The 20,658-nt window shown below is 45.8% G+C and overlaps 2 protein-coding genes and 1 non-coding gene across 5 annotated transcripts in view; 1 reads left to right on the top strand and 2 right to left on the bottom strand.

The window, feature by feature from the left end:
- Positions 1–18,658, top strand: part of LOC128309965 (mpv17-like protein) — a 131,902-nt gene extending 113,244 nt beyond the window's left edge. For all 3 annotated transcript variants that reach the window (XM_053046482.1, XM_053046484.1, XM_053046483.1), the window contains one exon: positions 17,914–18,658. In XM_053046482.1, coding sequence (XP_052902442.1) covers positions 17,942–18,493 — 552 coding nt within the window. In that variant the 5' untranslated portion in view covers positions 17,914–17,941 and the 3' untranslated portion in view covers positions 18,494–18,658. The remainder of the gene's footprint in view (positions 1–17,913) is intronic.
- On the bottom strand, positions 17,199–17,271 carry Trnak-cuu (transfer RNA lysine (anticodon CUU)). The gene has a single exon. It is a non-coding gene; the product is annotated as a tRNA-Lys (tRNA).
- Positions 18,533–19,053, bottom strand: LOC128309967 (uncharacterized). The gene is made up of 2 exons (XM_053046485.1): positions 18,979–19,053; positions 18,533–18,893 (listed from the first exon to the last, which is right to left on the bottom strand). The coding sequence occupies exons 1-2, from the start codon at positions 19,051–19,053 to the stop codon at positions 18,642–18,644; spliced, it is 327 nt and encodes a 108-aa protein (XP_052902445.1). The 3' UTR covers positions 18,533–18,641.
- Between the last annotated feature and the right edge of the window lie 1,605 nt (positions 19,054–20,658).

Raw genomic sequence — 20,658 nt, forward strand, 5'->3', positions numbered from 1 at the left:
TCGGCAATAAAAGGGATCGCGAATAATAAAATCGGCACTCGGATGTACGGAGAAGGACTGCCGTGAAAGTGGCAGAAGCAGAGACAGTGAGCGTTATAATGGCAACTTTTCCCGTTTGCTGTAAAATGTACACCCCGGTACTAGCGAAGGCATCCGGCCAAACTGCACAAGCAGCATCGTTGGTGATGCTGTGTGGCATGCTGTGGACGGACGGACCCCTCCCCGTTTCGGTGCCAGAGCACAAATTTCGTACAAAGCGTACTAATACCTGGCCTGTCCTGGGGACCGAACAGACCGAACGGAACGAGCATTTTTCGTTTTAATTATTCTACACCACCAAAAGGTATTCCTTCGACCGCATCTTTTCTAAGTTCGGATTCGGAGTTTAGGAATGCTGGGGTTGAGGGTTTTTTTGTTACTCAGAACCACCAGTGTATCCCGCTTCCTCCATCGGGATGGAATTTCGTTCAAGAGATCGCATAATAATTGGAATCGAGTTTAATGAAAATGGCTCCCGGTGAGTGGTGCAGGAAGGCAAACTTTGCACACAAAATAACTTGTCCAGATGCTGGGGAAGAATGAGAAACAATGGCGCATACGATCGTACAATTGTGTTTGTCAGCAGTTGTGCATTGTTTGGAACAATGAAAGGGGTTTGATATTGCTTGCGATTTTGGGAACAATTGTGAATAAACAGTGTAAGATGTACCAACAATACCATTTTGTTATTTGTGAAGGACCTTTGTAACTGCTTAGGTAGGAAATACAATAATTAAGAATATGATGTAGGGGAGCATGTTGGAATTAAGTAGCTCACAATGCATCTCATGAGTATTTATAAAGTTTAAACTTAAACTCACAAACGTGAAGCAGCAAGAATTGGACTGAGACGAAATACCTGCCTGCCGGAGGTTCAGCCCGTGATAGGCCCCAATCAGTCCGTGATACTACGGACTTCGAGACTATGGACACGAATCTTGGACGTGTTTGAGCGACGCATTCTCTGGACCATCTTTGGCGGTGTGTTCGAGCATGAGCTATGGAGAAGGAGGATGAAGTCACGAGCTTTCTGAGCTGTAGGACGAACTGGACATCCTGACAGTGTCGAAAACCGGCAGGAGTCGATTTCTGGGGCATGTAATGAGGATGCCGGACTCATGCCTCCCCAAGAAGGTGTTCGATAGCGACACAGCGAGCACGTTGGCTGGGTCAGGACCCACAGGACGAAGCAAAACCTGTCGGAAATCGGGATTCTTCATGGATGGGAAGCTCCAGCTAGAGACCGAGAGTCCTGGAGAGTAATTGAATAACTTCTGAACTTTCACAACGTGGTAGCTCAGAGGATATCTGAAAGAGTAATGTTGAATGGCTCAGAATATTACCCAAACAAACGAAATATCTTGAAGAGCATGGAATTCCGTAAAATTTTTAACATCAGACGAAGGCTAAGCTAATAGATTTGTACATTTCTGTTCTTATAATTCTCGTCGCACTGATCAGTATTTCTTCCGGAGTGAAAATCCTCGCGTAACTTACAGAATATCTGAGCGACATTAACACTTTCGTTCCATTTACACCCTTGTGTGTTGGATAGCATAATTTTCAAAAGAAGCCCTAATTCCACCCATCAACCCTACGAACCCAATCTAAGCATTTGTCCCTTGATTAGGTTAATCAATCAATTTACAGCCCGTATCCCCGATTATTTAGCCATCTGCTTTGATTCTGCCGTTCTGTTTTTTTTTTACTTAAATTTCGATCGATTCACCAATGAATCAAAAATTATCGCTCTTTGTCAGGGAGGGACAATTCTGCACTGCTTCTTCGTCCTAAAAAAAACACGCCACCAAGGGCGTAGAATCTTAAACAAGGAGCATCAATTTTGAAAATGAGCACATAATTGTACAATCTTCCTCCTTAAATAATCATCGTCGTTCCGTGTGTACAATCGGGCGCAAAACTCCACCGAGCAAAGCAATCAGCTGACATCCAGGCGAGGTGACATCGGACATCGGGGGGACCCTGCTGGGGTCTCCGCTAGTCCTTTGACCACTCCCCAGCAACGAAGAGTTTGCTCCTCGTTACCGACCAATTCATCCGTGTCATTTATCATTTTGCTCACGTTTTCCGGCCACAAGGAAAGATTCGAAAGGAATACTCTCTGATTAGGGGATGCGGGAAGCTGGAAACCCAGGAGCGCACTATTCGAAGTCTGCCACACTCCAGTTTTAAAAGGCCCCCTTTTGCTATCGTCCATGAACGGTTGGGTTCCATCCTCCATGCCTGGTCGGTTTGTAAAAAGAGGGAAAGCAAACCCGGTGGTAGATAAATCCAAATCCTCTGTAGCCCTCTGTAGGAAGTCACCGCGGCCCTTCTTCTGCACAGCGGCAGAATGGTGAAAAACAAGAGAAAGATTATTTATGACAGTTTTCAGCGTTTCAAATTAAATTATGAAACATTGGATGTCCCCATAAATTCATTCCATCCTTCCGTTTATTCCCGGTGCCCGGTGTGTTCCGCTGCTTTCACCGGGCCCGGAAGTTGCCCTCCCGGGATGGAGCCTCCTGCCGACAGGCTGACCGGAATTGAACCCGGGCAGCACCACAGTACGAGCACCACCGCTCCTCGAACTGCTGTGTGCACGTCAGAGGCATTAAATTTATAATTTCATTTCAAATCCTTGAGGCCACTTCCGGGCCCGTAAAAAGGCGTTCGTTCCATTGGTTTCTGCCGGCCTGGTTGGTTGCCCTGGGCGAAATATCTCGTTGAAGCTGCACGTGACGGTGTTGTGGTTGTTCCCTCTCGACGGCAAAAACCCTTGTATCGACACACGACAAATGACCACTTAATTAAAGGTCAATGTTTCTCGGCTAAACTCTCGGCGCTCGCTCGAGGCCGAATCTCCGAAAAACATTTCCCGTCACGTGTTCATCTCCACTGCACCATGTGTTCCCTCTAATCAGAGACAGCTTCTTCGTAGGCTAATCCTATTTCTTCCTTCTGCCGAAGTTTGTGCGTGAATGTGAGATGATGATTGTAGTTTTCCAAATTGGACGAGTTGCTGCACCATTGATGGCAGAGCGACGCCTCTGCAAACAGAAACTTTGTTGCCGCACGACCGGCAGGGACGAGACTCGTTACAACCCCTCTGAGTCAGTGTTGCCCCTCGATTAAACGGGGGCAATAAATTCGATGCGAAGGGAGTGTCCTGAATGCCGGCAACTCCGAAAAAAGCCGGAATGGAATTGCCAGATCGGAAGGATAAATATTTATCAAAACTGTCGACGTTCAAATGATAATAGCCGTGATAATGCCTCTTAAGTGTTCCCCGTGACGTTTGTCCCCCTCGCACAAATTCGAGCGATTAAAAAGCAGAAATTCCTCCAGCAAAAGCAAGTGATGCGGATCCTGGCGTAGTCGAGGAAACGGAGACAGTTTCTCGCCAGTCGGACGTCATTCGAAGCACGTCATTCGATGACGATTTATTTTGCTCTAGTGTTGAACAAATGTTTAAAGCACGGTCTACTCGCTCGAAACACTCCCTCGGGGGGAGAACTGTATTCCTCGCGACAATCGTCACGTCCTTTCGGTGCTGGAAGTCCCCCACATTCTGAAAAGTTTATGGAAATGTGATCAATTTCCCAAACCCCCTTTTTAGTTAGCTCAATCTCGCGCTGATGTTTCGCGTAATATCCGTAAGCCTTTGTTGATACAACCAAACGCGAGGTGCGCTAATGAAATGAGCACACGATGCCCGGCGAGATGTCCTTACTTTTGATGTGCCACAGCACCTCGGAGCGAGAGGGTTTTAATTATGCCGAGCAGGGAGGGAACCACCGGATGTACAATCCATCGTTTTCGTCGTACTGATCGCATCGCCCGTAAAGCGATTGTGGGCCGTGTCCCTGCTGGATTACTGCCAGTGCGGAGTGCGCCGTGTTTTTACAAGAAACTGTCAAGAATATCAGCACACCGTAACGATCCAATCGGATTTTAATCTCGTACCATTCCGTACAAAGCCAGGCAAGCGTACAATTGCTCGCAAAAGTACGTTCCGAAGCGCTTGCAGGGGAGTTAAGGATCCCTTTCCCCCCAAGTCCGGTCCCAACAACGAAAGCGACTAGCTACCGTCTTTAATGGCTTACAAACGGCGACAACGAACCGTTCCGAGTAGACGTTATCGTTAAAGGTCGAAAATGGCTCCGTAAAATGCCCTGCCCTAGACATCTCGGGCGGGGCGTAATCGATAGTGCACAAACATTGCCGAGGCTCGCAGTGGTTGTGCCTCTTCGGTCCGGGCTGTTCAAAACAGACTCAAACTCATTTGCTTCAATTTGAAATACATCAGACATTGCAGCCTTTTCTCTCGGCACTCTCGGTGGAACTCTTGCAACTGTTTCCCATTTAGACCGGCAGGCCCGGCTTTCACTATTTATTCTGGCCATTCTTCTTGCTCATTGGAAGGCAAATTTTCTATGCTGCTGCTAGGAGTCCTTGTCCTCCTAGAGGCCCAAAAGGTTGTGCTTGTGCTTTAATAAGAAAAACTGAAATGAGCCATTCCCTTTGATGTCGCACAGCTCTTCTCCATGACGATGACGAGATGCGCTCCACCCTCTCTGACATGATGCCCATAATGGATGGCAAAGTTGATTTTCGTGCTTGGTCAAGACGCGCCCGGGTGGTGGGGTGTGTCGGTGGAGGATTGTTGTGGAAAACATGAGTTTTTACTTTCTTTAACACATCTTTCCCCCCCATTTCCCGTCCAATTCTTGGCACACGTTTTCGGAATGTTTGCACAAAGTGGAGGCCTCCACCAACAAAAGTCCGGTCCCGTCCGCCGTTGTCTCGTATTTTTCGGGGGGAGGGGGGTCGTATTTCTTTTATGATTATGACATTCCGTTTTGATGCTTCCGTTGGGCTGTTTATAATTTACCGTCGGCAAGTTTCCGCCATGCTTTGCGATTAGTTTCGGGGTGCGTGACGGTCGGTGTACGTGTTTCGTCGGTTGGTTTTGTTAGCGATACGCTATCAGTCGGATGGCGAACTGGACATGGTGGGCAAGACAAACAACCGCCACATGTCTGTCGATGACAGTTTTGCTGGACTGGCCGGCGGGTTTTAATTTTACTACCCCCCTCTCACTCCAAGAAGGGGAGGGATATGTGTACGAGAGGGTGGTAATGTTTCCACCCATAAACCACCCGCGGGCCCCGGTTAGTGTTAGTGACCATTACACAAACACAACAACCCCAAACGTCGCCAATTGTGCAAAAGTTCCATCGTTAAGAATAATTTGTTCAAATATTTAACGAACAAACGGAGCGCGAACTCTAAACGATCGGCCGGGCCATAGTCGTGCGGCCCCGTACGCTTAATGGCCGCCTCGGAAGCAGCAACAGAACCACCGACCATTCGAAGAAAATGGTCCTCAAATCGACCTAAAAGGGGAGAGAAAAAAACTTATCTTGCCACTTTCGTCGATGCCTGTCGCAGAAAGATGGTCGTCTTTTTGCCGGCCAGAATGGGTTGAATGGCGCATTCCTTCCTTCCTTACGGAGCGATGTTAATGCAACATTGTTGAGACGCCAGGCACGGGAAGGGACGGACACGCTCGTTTCCGAATGTGCATTAAAATATCAATATTGATATGGCAAAGTTTTATGCAAACGAGCAAACACACGCCGCGGTGCTCGTCCTGCCGTCGGCAACGGCGGCATCGATCGTACGCGCGGGAACAGAAGCACTGGAAATTCAAACGAGCCGAGTGCGGCCATGTGATGTGTTTTGTGGATGTTTTGATATGCAGCGCAACGACGACGACTGGCGGTGTAAGAAATTCAATACGAAATGGGCGCACATCGTGTTGTCCTGGGGCTCATCAAAATATGAAACGAGACGAGGATGGTCGGCGGGGGTCGCGCACATTCGACGAAGCGGCACAGCATAAATATGTTGAATAAACATACCAGGCGGACGGGACGGAGTTTCGGGGCCGGCCCGGAATCGGATGCGATCGATCGAAACTCGCACTCTCGCATCTACACCGGATAATCAAATGACCCCGGCGCTCTGGTGCGTCCTGGCGTGGAAGTTCATTTATTTATGGCCTCGGCCAAGAATAATAACAACAGATGAATAAATAAATATTGGCCTCAAATTGAGGACGGCCCATATGCGTACGCAAATGCTCTCGTGGCCGTATATATATATATGTGCATGTAGACGACCCGCACTGTACTACTGTACGCCGGCATTTCATTTAATTTCGAATACACTCGAAACCACGAACCCCAAACCACTTCCAGCTCGTCGAAAACGCATGCTTCGATGGGCGAACATCATCATCATCATGCGCTCGTGATAGATAGTCCCGGCACAGGGCGGGTCCCAGCCATCATTCCGCGAACGCACGGCAAATCAAGCGTAAAATTCAAATTTCAAATATTAAATTGCCGCTGGTTTCCGCGAAACCGGACGCGATACGTGTGCTGCCGCCCCTGCCGGCTCGTTAGGGTACCCGGTGCCAAGCGCGGTTCCGAACCGGTGTTTATTTGATGCAACTATTAACGGGCGACTAGGCGTGCAGCTGCACCTTTAGTGCACCGGCACCAACGTGTGTGGTGATAATGATCCAGTAAAACCCGGGGACGCACACAGCCCGGCCGGGATGCAACGTGGGCGACACTTTAAGTCCCATTCGTCGTAATGATCTGTTCCAGCACGATGTGGTAAATGTCGGACATTGAACGTAAGCATCAATTTGCCGACTTCCGATTGAAGGGTTTGAAGGGTGGTAAACGGTTTCAGAACATGGAAAGAGCATGCTTAACTTCCACGTTGCTATAGTGACGGTGTGACACGCTGGCTATTGTCAATGGGTGTTTGATCATTGTTCCTGTATTAAATATTTCATGTACGAGAAGCTTAACCTGTCTCCAGATTGCGGATTCAGATCTCTGGTCATTGGTGCAATATCAACAATTATATTTTAGGGACCTTTGTGCTTCTTTTGATATTGATAAGTTACACATCAAGTGTACTGTCACGATTTTCAAGCTGTTGGTACTTCAATCGTCTGAAAACTATGCCCATTCTGTCTAACAAGTCTATGTTTGAGCAAGATTTACTTGAAGCTGACGGTCCTCAATATTTCCCTCCACGAGTGGTACTCTTAATTTATTCCAGTATTTTAATAGGAGACAGAACTGGTGATCATAAAATAAATTAAGGGGTTTGAGGTCTTGATCTCTCTGGAAAACCTACTTTACTCAGCTTGCATATCTGAAGATCTTATTCGCATCATTTTGCTGCCTAGGGATCTTTAAAGGAAGGCCAGAACTCCTCTTCTCTTCAAGAAGAAGATCATATCAGTGGATTCGGATCTCCTCCCATTTCGGATCTCTTCTCAGCTGCTTCCAATGCTCTTTTTAATTAATGTTGAAGTATCCAAGAAGATCATCATCAAGATCATACAGCTTATCGTTATCTCTCTTCTTGTATGAAGTTGCTGTAAATTTTCCAATCATATTCGTCGTTGCTTTTGTAGAATTTGTATCCATGTATTGTCAGTGGCTTACTGATCAAACTTCAATATTGAGTACGACAGTAGATCTCTTTAGATTTGATGTTGTTGTGGTGACCTGGTAGCTTCTGATTAATATTTCATTGTGGATATGTATCTCTCGTTTGTCGAGTCGAGGTCCAACTCTTTGCTACCATTAGCTTCTGTCGATTCTTTCCCTGAGGTGAATCAGCCCCGTGCGCTCATGCTCACCTTCTTACGATACAGATAATGCCAACAATAACCCCCAGCCCTTGATTAACAGCATTGTCTCCGGTGTTTACCAATGGCCGACAATATTAATTGTCGGTTTTTTTTCCTCTTGCACTCCATTCGATCAATCGCATCCACCATGCAATAAGACCACTGTAAAAAATCAACCATAAACGAACAATTCGCAGCAGTGTTCTCTCTGTGTCAGCAGTTTTTGTGCGAGCTCGAGGGTTTCTTTTTTTATTCCATACCGTTTCCCAATCAAATAGACGACACAAGGGTTTAACAATCGAAATCGATTACTGTACGGGCAATTAAAATCGATTACACACCATAAACCCCGTACCCCGTGACATTTGGTCCACATTGTGCGGACACCATCACCATGATGGAAACAGTTCGCCCCGAGCCGAATCAAGATGAATGATTTTCAGCTGTTGCAGACTTTCATAAATAATATTCGCTCGCAGCAACAATTTGGCCTGTTCGTGGCCACAACTAAATATAAATTACACAACAAAACGTACCAAAGAAAATAGAAGTACAACCCACAAACTGGAAACAATTCACAGATATGGCTGGCCTCCAAAAAAGGGGAATCCAATGGGACTGACACAAAAGGGTGCAACGGAACAAAAGCGTTGTTGCCATTACCGGCACTGACCATTCGATGCCCCCATCATCAATAATGTCGACGAATCGATCCGGAACAATCCCGGCCGATCCCTTCAAACGCTATCTCGCGGTCTAGGCATCGGTGTGTGCACACGAGAAGATTGGAGTTAATTGTTGGCACGGGCAAAACAATGGCCATCGTAAACAACGCTTGACAGCAGGACTATCGTGTCCGGTCCGACAATGGGGATTTTTAATACAAGCAATAAGGACAGGACAGAGGAAGTAATTAATAACCGCAGGGTAAAGACAACGTGTCCTTTACCTTTTTGAATGACAATTTAGGCATGTTGAGCGTTTGTGATGTATTATCACGCTATATTATTTGGACTGTGCGTAGCAAAGACCTTTAGAAATATCTTGCGGGACTTGTTCGTCTAGCTCGCCAAACACATCCGCCGCATGGTCGAAAGAACACACCGTCACAAATTAATCACAACCATAATGGCACACCATCGCGCGGTGTTTGTGCATTCCAACGAGAGCCGCTTGCTTGCGCTTGCTTGTAAAATAATCCCCAATGGCAGAGGTGAGAGGCCTGCAAAGACCTGCCCGCAATGGCAAACAACTGCAGCAAAACGCTCGGCAGCTAATTAAGTTTATGGTTCGTGATCGACATAATTTTACCAGAAGCAGCACGGCTCTACGGCGCGTTCATCTATCAGACGCGCACGCCACGACGCGCACAAATTATTCAACTCCACAACAAAGAATTCTGCAACATCTGTGTCCCGTCCATCCAGTGTGTTGCATTGCAACTCGAGTCGGGGGGTTGGTATTCTTCGGATTCTTTTCGTGAAAGTACGCACACACTATCTTTAGGGCATTAAAGTTTTGTTACACACCTCTCACAGCAGTAACATATTGAGTAATGGATCTTTGTTCGAGGGACCCACTGATTATCTGCAATCTCGTAATCCTGCACTTAAAGTTCAACCTCTTCGGCAACCCGGAGCATTAATTGTACCGTACTCTACTCCCTGCCGAAGGTTGCGGTAAATGTTGTGAAACGGCTTCCACAGCGTCCAGAACTCGTGTAAGCGGTGCAATAAACTCATTATTACATCGCCGTGATCGCGCTACCACCATCAACCTTCTCCATCACGCTGACTTATATGAGGCCCCCCCATTATGCCCCAACCCAGTGCAGTTGTGGTTCGCAATTTCCGCGACTCAATTGTTTTGTCAACAATCGATAACCTGGTTCCCCTTCGGCAGCAAAAAGACAAACACAAACTAACGAGGGCTCATTTCATTCATTACCCAGCGACAACGCGTCCGCGATGACGAGAGGCGGACGATCGAAGATTGTGTCAATGTGTGCAATGCAGGGGCAGCAATAAACGGCGGCGGCGTGTGCGGTAAAAATAAAACTCGTAAGAAGGGCCAAATTAAATATTGCTGCTGGTGCGGCAAAGCCGGACAGGGTCTTTCCTTATCATTTCTGGCGTAAGCAGTACGTGAGCTTGTGGAGTGGAATGACGCCGTTGGCGCTCGCTGCGATCGTTGCTTCCTCCCAGACCGGCCCGGCACTGTCTGGCACGAAATGCCAAGGGAATGACCACGTCTCTAGACAATCAGCTGATGAGTGATGAACCGCTCAGCTGTTGGTGTCGGCCGATAACAATCGTAGGTCGGTCATACCGCGCTCCGATCGCGCTAGTGTGCCATACATGTTTTGCGGGCTTCCGACGATAGGGCGCCCGGTGCTGCGATTTCGCACGTGAGAGAAGGCACAGATAAGGTAGGGATGATGATGATGATGATGATGACGGTAGCGGCGGGTTGATTTTAGGCTATCGAATGGGCTTGCCGTACCGCCGGCCTGCAGGGTCTGTTCGGGTAATTAACAGGCCCGAGGACGCTTCGCGAACCTTTGCCGATGGGGACAGGCGCGCGATAAGGTGCGTAAATTTATGACCGCGCCGAAGAAATGCTGCCGGTCACGATGCGCTGCGATTTGGCAGTGGCCCCAGTGACCATGTACGGCGACGTGCAGCGATAATGCGGTGCCGATGCGGCTGATATACACGATGATACACATTAGCGATCCGAGCAAAGTTAGGGCCATGGCAAAAAATGAAGATGTTGCCAAACGATAAGGCGAGTTTTGCGAATAGTGGAGCGGAATGATCATGAATGATCTTATCGTGACATTCGAAGGTATTGTAGACAATAAATTAGACAAGGTAGCTGCTGGGTGCTTAAAACGATATGGATTGGGAAACAAACGTTTTATTTTTATAAAAATGTTGGTTAAAGTTATTTAAACTAATTAATATAAGCTCGACTCGTTAAGATTGACTGTTGAATCACCAAGATTAAATATTCGGCAGTTCATCCAGGGTTGTAATATATGATCATTTATTTTTTTATGATCAAATTTCTGACCATTTTATCGAATAATCATGTTTACCTACGCTTTTATCACGTTTTAATAACGTTCGAGTTTGAAGAGTTCTCTTCTGAGTTGAAATCCTGAACACCTCAGCGTTTGGAGCAAGTATCATCTTGTTCGGTTATCTCCCATCTACCTTGGGAACGTTATTTCGAAGTGTTTCATAAGTTTCAAGTATGTATGTAAAGGATTAATCTTGATACTAAAATTCCTGAAGGGGTTTTGTGGTATAAACCCGTTGATAATGGAAAATTATTACTCGTGATTATACTAGTTTGATAAAGATCCTCGACGATTCGAAATGATCGCCCTTGAGACAAGGATTGATGGTGTTGTATGCAAGGATAATTTGCTAGAGTTCCACAACTGACAGGGCTCTGGTTTCTGAAACTGAACTTTGACGACTTTATATAAGATTTGTTGTACATGAACAGAATATTATGGATCTTACTCGAGATTAATTTCATTAGAATGCAAATGCTGATCAGGCTGATCAGGCCATCAGGATTACTTGATAATGTTTTTCAAACTTCCTAAAGTTGTTCTTGACGTTTTCCTACAAATAGGGATACAATTCCTCTCGTATATCATAATTCATAATTTTTCAGTTAAATGCTTTCAAATTGAAACTTGAAATGTATTAACTTCAACGCCTGTTCCGCAAAAGAAGCGAAACTGTTACACATGCTGCATTCTTAAAAAACCTTGAGTAAAGTATGTCTACATTTATGTTTGACACAAATTCCTGGTGAAATCGGTGGCCAAGAGTTGAAATTTTTATTGCTTTTCATGCACAATGCTTCACCTGGACGGATATCGTCGGACCTAGTGCATTGATAAATTTACTGCATCAATAAAACGGCGAATCACTTAAAACTCTTTTAACGTCAAAATAATAACCCTCCCCAAATAACCTCGATACACGGTGGAGACGTGTACGGTTGGTTGTTCCGTGCATTCCGTTCGCAGCAAAGTACGCGAAGATTGCAGAACTTTAAAGAAGGTTAGCGAAACCAATCGCCGATTATGGCCGATAGGCGCTCGGCGGTTCATCAATTCGACTCCGAAAAGAAGGTACTACGACGTGGAAGAGTCGCTCGTAAAACTCAAACACTGCTTGTAGGGAAGCGGTGATTGTGGCCACTGCCCGGGTCATATGCATCCGTCGTTTCCGTCAGGGCCCGGAGAGGTGAACTGCTTTTAACAATACGTTCAGAATCTGCCGGAATGTCGACCCTTAACCGGGAAGTGATCTTAAAAGTAACCTCTCCTGCCGTAGGGAGCAGTGTGTCCGTATCGATCATCCGCACGTTGGGATCCCGCGGCTCGCTTCCTAGCACACAGCACAGGCATTCATTATCGCACCTCGTAAGACGATACTCAGTGCGAGAGACAGACCGGGAGGTTAACAGAGGTTCTCTAAACCCAGCTCGTTCCCGCCGTGGCGTGACTTCGTGGTGGTCGCGGTGAAATCACATGAGCATTAAACATAATTAATTTTATACCCCATAAATAAGCGCGGCAATCATAAATATTGCAGAAAAAAAAAGAATCGGGAATTCATGTTCCCGTTCGCGCCCAGCACGACGACGACGGCTGGTGGGCCCCGGCACCAGCGCGTGTACGGCATTTAAATTCAAGCCAAACCAATTTCGATCCGGGAGGGATGTTCCTCCGCAATACCCTCCCATTATGCTGCTAATGAACCCGGTGTGCAAAATTGCAAAGAAAAGTTTAAAATAATTTTGTATCTTGTTGGTCGAAACTACTACTTCGTCCGCGCATACTCACATTACCTCGCAAAACGTGATTATAATGACGCAATATTCATTTCCAGCAAACGGAAAAGCAGAATTTGCATTATTTTAATTATGATTCGATTTAACAGCTTCTGCCAGTCCCCCGCCCTGGCACAAATGCACCATTAATTGTGCTCCAACGTGCACTTGCTGCTAGGTGACTTTTTTCCTCAGCGTAATTTCACAATTGTGTGCGAGTGTTCTACACTGTTCTGCTCGATGGTTGACGCGGGAGAGAAATTTGAAATTTTATACTCATTTTAAGCTGTGGCACGATTTGCAGTCCGTTCACGATTCCCCAGATGAGCTAAGCGACACTCTGTGTGTGTGTGTGTCTGACCGCCATTTTATGGAACTCTCTGAACGCTAGACATCCCCCAAAACGGGGACTTCACATTCCATGCTCGGTCAGCACTTTGTCTTGTTCATCGTTTTTTTTTTAATGTTCCCCGACAAAACTAATAAAACAGGCGAATACCCCAACTCGGCGAAGCGCTCGGTTGGCCCCGGATGATGCTAGTAGCGGTGACTCCATCCTCCACGAGTGGCGAGTGGGATGCGAAGAGCAGGATCAGCGCTTGGAATAGGGATTCATGCTGATTAAATATTTTATTTTTATGCGTACAGAGTCGAACCCGGTGGTGGCACCTGCGTGGCAGGTTCGTTGGGTTGTGCTCAGGGCTTATGCGGACTAGCGTCATTCCCCCTAAGTATGATATAGCGGGCGAAACAATACTTCGATTAGAAGACTCATTTTACACTGCAATTATCATGAATTCATTACCGCGAGACTGCTAAGACTCGTCCAATCATTATCCTGGTGCTCTGATAAGTATGATTGGTACTTTTTAACGATCGTGTAGGATCTTGTATTCGTGGAAGGATCATCACAAGAACTTTAGAAATAAGGCTTTTAATTATGTAGTTGATTGTTCCACAAAAACGCTTTAATGTCTCAAAAATGATTTAGCAATAATAATATTAAAGCTATATGAAGAGAAGTTGGCAAAATTCTACTTTGTTGAACAGGATAACATTCTTTTAAAGTTACCAATCATTAATCTCTCAAATTGTTAGACTTATCCGTCATATCCGGCCTTCTGAATCCGGAAGAGCCTTCATTGGCTTTGAAGCCTCCTCCAGCATGTCCTGTGAATTCCATGAACCTTTTCATGAACCATGAACCTTCCATGAACTGCTATACAAGTTCATTAATTCATTCATATCTGAACCTGAGCTGATTCTGGTCTAAAAGATTCCGCATGAACATCCCAACAATCTGCGAATTAAAACCAAAAATTTGGTTGAAAAAGGAATGTTTCTGAGGCAGTCTTTAAGTATCATCCAATTTTACGATTATTTAAAGTGCCTGAATGTCTCCCACTTATATCCATGGAGTACTTTAACACCCAAAAGATACGATCATTTTCGGCTGTCGGTCGCAAACTTTGCATATCGAAATGGAGGCGACGCGAATGTTTCCCTATAACACTAATGCTGCATATTGGCAACATAATTTATGCCACAGTGTGTATGCAGCAGCATTTCGCTTTAGTGGCGCAAAGCAAAGAACCCAAACGACGCTGCTCTAACGTTACTTGCATGCCAACAACAAAAAAAAACCATTTGCGATTCCCACTTTATGTGACCAGTGGCGGGCGCGCACACATATGGCCTGTCGCAAATGTGGGCCACCGATTTTCAGCTGCGAGGTTATCCAAGGTAATTTATAACAGTGCACTTTGCCTGCCCGGTGCACGGGGCCGCCGGTACGTGCCTGCCGGTGTGGTTCAGCTGTCTCGGCTATCGCTGTCGGAACAATTAATTCATCAGCTCGTATGATTAAATGAACGTAAATTATGAAGCCCGTGTGTGCACGGACAGACGTGCCTTCATCTCTCGTGTCGCGTCCCCTTTTCCGCCAAGCAACAAACACCCCACCGGCCACCATTTTCCACAATGAGATACCAGGGAGGCGGATAATTTTCCACCATCTTTCTGGGCAATCCAAATATTCTCCGCCACCGAGTGAGGCGTCACGGTGGTGATGGTACAGTGCAATGCATGAATGTAGTGTGCGAGTGGCTGTGATTGCCTTAAATTGTAATAATTCATCGCACAACCACCTTTCGCAGGCACGTGGCCACGCCGTCTTCACGCCGAACCATGAAGAGATTGTGTGCGCTTGGCTTGGTTTGGTTGTGTGTATCGTGAGCTGTCGTTTTTGCACATTTTCACCTCGAGGGTGTCGCGAATTACGAAGTATGTAATTTTCAACTCCCACCTTTTTTTTTTTTTTTTGGTCGGGGACATTCGGCGAAGAATGGTTGGTTTGTGGGGGCAGGAGCGACGAACCAAACCAGCGTAGAATGTCCTGAACGTAGTTGAATTAACATAATTAAAGCAGTGTCTGCTGCTAACAAAGTGCTGAGAGATCGTTTTCGCAAAAACCACTCCCACCAGAAAGGAATCGAGAAAGGAACTTCAGATGAAGAATGCTTCCAAAATGTTGATCACTACAATTCATTTACCTGAGAAGTGGAATATTTGTAGCTTACGGAGCTGTTAGCTTTACAAAATAGTTAAAGGACTAGGTTTTATGAGAAATTGAGATGAAATATACTCAATAAGAAGGTTGTGGGAGAGTGTCTTAAGAGATCTTTCATTGTTTCAATTCAACTCCTAAGGTTAAGGCAGACTCACAACCGAAACAACTCAAATTGATCCAATCATACCGAAGCAGCTCACAATACACAATCTCAAATTGGTCCCACCAGAATTACTAGACTTTTAGAAGATCATGGATTTTTCCGTGTGACAGATTCTTAAAGTGGCCAATCTCAGGCATCTCAGATAGATAATTAAGCTATCTTAAATCCAACAAAGATCATTTATGGTGTTGTTATTTAAGAAATTCTATAGAATCTTTCATATGACTACCGTTATGGAGGCTTAACGATAGTATAAATGCTGGATACTCCATCAACAGTTCGCTTGATTCATTCCAATAGTAAGTGAACCATCAATTGCTTTGACGTCAATGCATTAGTTTCAACTTCCTCACTCACAAGTGATGGTCCACTCAACCGTGAGCCATTGCACACGGCACAGTACGGTTGATGCTTCGTTCGCACATTCTACACACCAATTCGATCTCATTTGCTGGCGGCCACTTGGAGCAACTTTCAAATCCCGTCCGTCCAGCAGCACAAGTCAGTGAGCAAAAGTAAATATGTAATTATGTTGTTAGCAACGTGCCACCGAGACTCCATCGGGCCCACATTGCTTTGTGGAATGTGTCATTACGTGTCGTGCTTCATATCAAGCGGGGACGAACCGATGTGTGCGCGGTTTGGGGTGAATAACATGTGCCGCTCGGGAGATGACGGACGTCGTCCACCATGGACAGATAAACACGACAGATAAATAGATCGAATCAGTATGGCTTCTTCCAGTTTCCTACTCGACATTTACATCACATTGTCGTTATCTTTCTGTTGCACAGGACAAAGGCAGGTCACATTTTAGTGCTGGTGCTCTCAGCTCCCAATGACTCCCAATGACGGTGTGCTGCAGGGAACAATTCGTCAAAATTGGCTGCTAACAATCGCTATCACGTGGTGATGAGGCTGATGCCACAAAGTACTTGTGCTTGCGAGCAGGTCACCCGGTCCCCGGAGGAGCTCACCCTCCCATGGCCCCGAACTGCAAATGGTGCATAAAAATTCCGAATCATCATGCGCCACGATGACAGAAGCGCTTTTTCGATGCCCTTTCTCACGGGTGTAGGCTAACACTCAGCACTCTCCAAATGAGCGCACCACCCTCAATCAATGCAGTGCTCTGGTGGTGGAGCTGGTGGTCTTGATGCAGTTCCCACACGAGCATTCCAACACCCCCGGAAGCGAAACGGCGGGGGTGGTGGTGTTGGTGGGTTTCCGTTGCACTTCTGTGCTAGGAATAATAAATTATTACTCCGATAAGAACTACCTTCAGCTAGCCACGGGGGACTATCTGCATTCTTCCACCGCCCCTGCCCCCGACCCTTGGAATCGGCGTTTGCGGGAAGAATTTGCATACAACACGCACGGAACTCTCAGACGCTGTGGTGAATAAATGCTTCGCAATTTCTTTAAATTGCTGCTCCAGCCACAATGCACCGGGGTTCGTCCAAAGGAAACCTGCCTTCGTCCGGAAAAGTACGTAGCGCGCGGCCGTTTGCTGGAAAACCTATTTTAACACATTTCCCCAGGTCGTTCCCGGGTGGTTAGCAGATAACGGACGGCATAAATTAGAAAACTTTCAGCAAAAGTTGCACTCTGCACAAAGCTAAGGGAGGGAGGGTTCTTCCATTCTCGTGCAGCAACTTCGATCGATATGAGGCAAAAATCCAATTTAATGTCGCTCGTCTTATGGTGAAAGTTTGACCATTTCAGATTTACTTGGTGCTTTAGGGTAAGCAGCTAGTAATATAAAAATTGAATGAAAAGTGTTAAAAAAATTAAATTTATGAGATCCTGTTATATTTTCTGAGAGAAAAAAAGATTTCGTGCGCCCAACGTGGGGCTCGAACCCACGACCCTGAGATTAAGAGTCTCATGCTCTACCGACTGAGCTAGCCGGGCTGGTCGAGAGAGGGTCACTTGATGCGCAACATAAGCAAGCAGCTCTCTACCTTTGGTGCGAACATATGTTTAGCGTTATTTCCAACGAGTTGGAAAATCCTCCGGGAAATGAAATATTTAATTGTTTTTCATCCTGCTTACGTCACAATTACTTGTTTTCATTTTCTTATTTTTCATGAAACATTGAGATAATGAGTAATATCCTATACGGGTAATAATACATCCAATAAACGTCAATTAAATAGACTTCAAAATGGAACTATTCACACCCATTCGATTGAGAGACAGCGTCGGACCAGCTTGCTATAAATCCACGCTCACACGCTCGTGTAATATGCGTAGCGTAAGCGACGATGACGCGATATAGTGGGGGAGAGAAAAGCCTTGAACTTGCTTCGACCATCAGCGCCGCGCGAGTCAGCTGACGGGGTCGTTTGCTTGTGGAGGTGTGATGGTTTACGCGTCGTCGCGGACTTGCGCGCCTCCCGGGCAAACCGGGGTCGGATGGCCTACTTTAAGTTTATTGATTTTTCATCGCCGTCTCCAGTGGTGTAATAACGTTCCTCGCGCGCAAGAATTCTACGACCCTGCTCTGTTTTTTCTCACACGGACTTTTTTGCTTTTACTTTTATTTCTCTTCAGCTTCCGCTAAACAACCCTCACCGGCAACATGTGGTGGAAATTCATCGTGGAGGTGACGAATGAGTACAAGATTCTGCGGGGGATGATATCCTACTCGGCGCTCTGGCCCCTCGGATGCCTCATTCAGCAGACGTTCGAGGGTAAGCGGCTGAGGAACTACGATTGGGAACGCTGCCTGCGTTACAGCCTGTACGGCACGTTCGTGTCCGCCCCGATGCTGTACTGCTGGATGCGCTGTGCCAACATTATGTGGCCCCGGACGGACTTCCGGTCCTCGCTGACCAAGGCGTTCACCGAGCAGGGTGCGTACGATCCGTTCGCGATCGTGCTGTTCTTCTACGGCATGAGCATCCTGGAGCGCCGTTCACAGAAGCAGGCCGGCGAAGAGGTGCGCGACAAGTTCTGGGACACGTACAAGGTGGGGTTCTTCTACTGGCCGGTCGTACAGACGGTGAACTTTTCGCTGGTCAAGCCGAAGAACCAGATCGTCATTGCCGGGTTCTTCAGTCTCATCTGGACGACGTTTCTGGCGTACGTGAAGACGAGTCGCAAGTCACCACCGGTCGAAGAAGCGATGTAGGCGGGAGTGCTTGCCGCCCGAACTGTAGATAATGCTAGCGCTAGGGAGTCTTAGGCAGAACGAATGTGTCCGAAAGGGGTTTGTACAAAGGTGCTAATAAATAGATGGTTAATAGGGATCTTCTATGCAGGCGCGTTAATTTGCGTCGCTATAGGGATAGCTCTGGGGCCATTTTGTCGACGTGATGGAGTAGCCTCCGTTCCGGTGTAGCAGCCGTTACCTGCTCGGCCAAACCGTCCAACAGTGCTGGTATGACGTGCTCGCCGATGGAAATCAGCAAGTCGGCTATTTTCTCCACACGCTGGATGTCGCTGATCACCGGAATTGCTGCACGGCTTTGCTCCCCGGAAGCGGACAGTTCTACCTCGATACCATCTGCATCCCGACTCGAACGATCCAACTGTGGAAGGGCAGAGTAGAAGCAGACACATTTCGAACAGAACATCTTAACGCCTTTTTCACACAGAGCTACAACAATGCCTTACACTTCGTCCGGTTGCTTCATTGAACGAAACGACAAAGATTATCAATATCACAAAAATATAACATTGGCGAGCCATGTTTCACTCTTGTTGCACTAGGGTTTTCTTGGGACTGGCAACACTTTCCCGTACAATTTGATGCTTTTATACGAAATCGCATCGATTTGATCAACTTATGTGCATGCAATGGGGAGACTCTTTTGTAGCGTGTAAATAAGTGTCCATTACTGCAAACTATCCATTGCAAATTGGAGTCATTTTTATGAACAAATACTAGTCGTATTACGCCATCAGACTGTTTGCTCGAATGCAAGGGTGTGTAGCATTCAAGGTTTTTTTTTAATAATTTTTACTGATGTTTGAAACTATTTAAAAATTCTGTGATAAATATAATCTGTGAGTTCATCAATTCTTCAACCACAGACCGTTGAGTTTAGCAAGAATTTAAAATTCCCCTTCAAAAGGTTTCAAAAGGAACTGCTAGAAAAAAAAACCTGTTTGCTACCATATCCCACCAACAGAGCGCAGTGTATGGTGTTGTAAAACCTCGCGTAAAGATGGCGCTAGTGCTGCTGAATTGTTGCGCTCCTGGTGATATGCAATGTGCTGCACTTCCCACATGGTAACGCTTTATGTGTATGAAATAAAATAAATAGTTTGATCTTCGGTTTCATGGTTGAGTTGAGAAAAGGGATGATATGGGCACACCCACAATCGCGTATTGTCGGGCATCTTAATGAAATAGGCCACATTATTCTGCGGCACATGGTGGTTGTGGATCCAGCGGCTGCCCTTTCGCAACTGCTCGTCGATACCTTCCTTCCAAAAACCCTGTGGTAGAAAAACTGCAAGCGATAATACTGCAATACTGAAATACTTAAAAACTGCAAGCGGAAATACAAAGGGGAAATGTTCGGAAAGAAAATGTTACAATATTGCGACGCAAAATGATGGCGAATTACAAAACAAACAAAACGAAAACGAAAGGAATGTATGATGTTACAGAAAAACAAAGGAAAAATAAACCAAAAAAGTAAAAAACAAGCGAATGAAACGAAGCAGTAAGAGTAAGCGTTAAAGAAAGCAGAAGCGCCAGAAGAGAAAACAACACCAAGAACAACCGACTGTAGTAGCTAAATGAAAATAAAAATCTGTAAACATCTTAATTAAAACTAAACAAGAATTGTATTGTTTTATTTGTGTGTATTTTTTCATTTCCACTTCCATTGAAAATGAATTGAATTTAATTAATCATTTTCGTAAAAAAAAGAAAAAGTGAAAATAAAGTTCCTTGTCTGATGCCATTTCCACTCGTTAAAGTCTCTCCTGTTCAATCGCGCTCGAAACTTTCAAGCTGACTTCAAAGGCGTGTCCGATTTCGCTGCGGTGCGGTGTCCCGGAATCAACCGAAAATTGCTTCAAAAACGGTACAATTTTTGGTTTCTGACACCAAGAGAGCATGATCAACGAAGAGCTAGCACCAATTTCCGTACCATTTCATATAGTTGTACCCATCCCTCTAGTGATCATAGCGCTTGATCCGTCGACTGATCTTTCATCTCTTTCCGTTCGTCTAAACGGTACAGCACGTACCATAAATATGCACCACCTTATTTTTATGGAAATAACAATGCGGAATATTGATGAAAAATATTTATGTATGGAATCCTTTTAAACCCCCGG

Source organism: Anopheles moucheti, chromosome 2, assembly GCF_943734755.1.
Source record: "Anopheles moucheti chromosome 2, idAnoMoucSN_F20_07, whole genome shotgun sequence".
Lineage (NCBI taxonomy): Eukaryota > Metazoa > Arthropoda > Insecta > Diptera > Culicidae > Anopheles > Anopheles moucheti.

What these genes read in the sequence shown, in the direction of transcription:
- LOC128309967 (XM_053046485.1), bottom strand. Translation starts at nt 19,053, where the DNA reads ATGGCTCGCCAATGTTATATTTTTGTGATATTGATAATCTTTGTCGTT. An exon ending in ATGAAGCAACCGGACGAAGT is followed by an intron (nt 18,894 to 18,978) that starts GTAAGGCATTGT and finishes GCCCTTCCACAG; the next exon opens with TTGGATCGTTCGAGTCGGGA.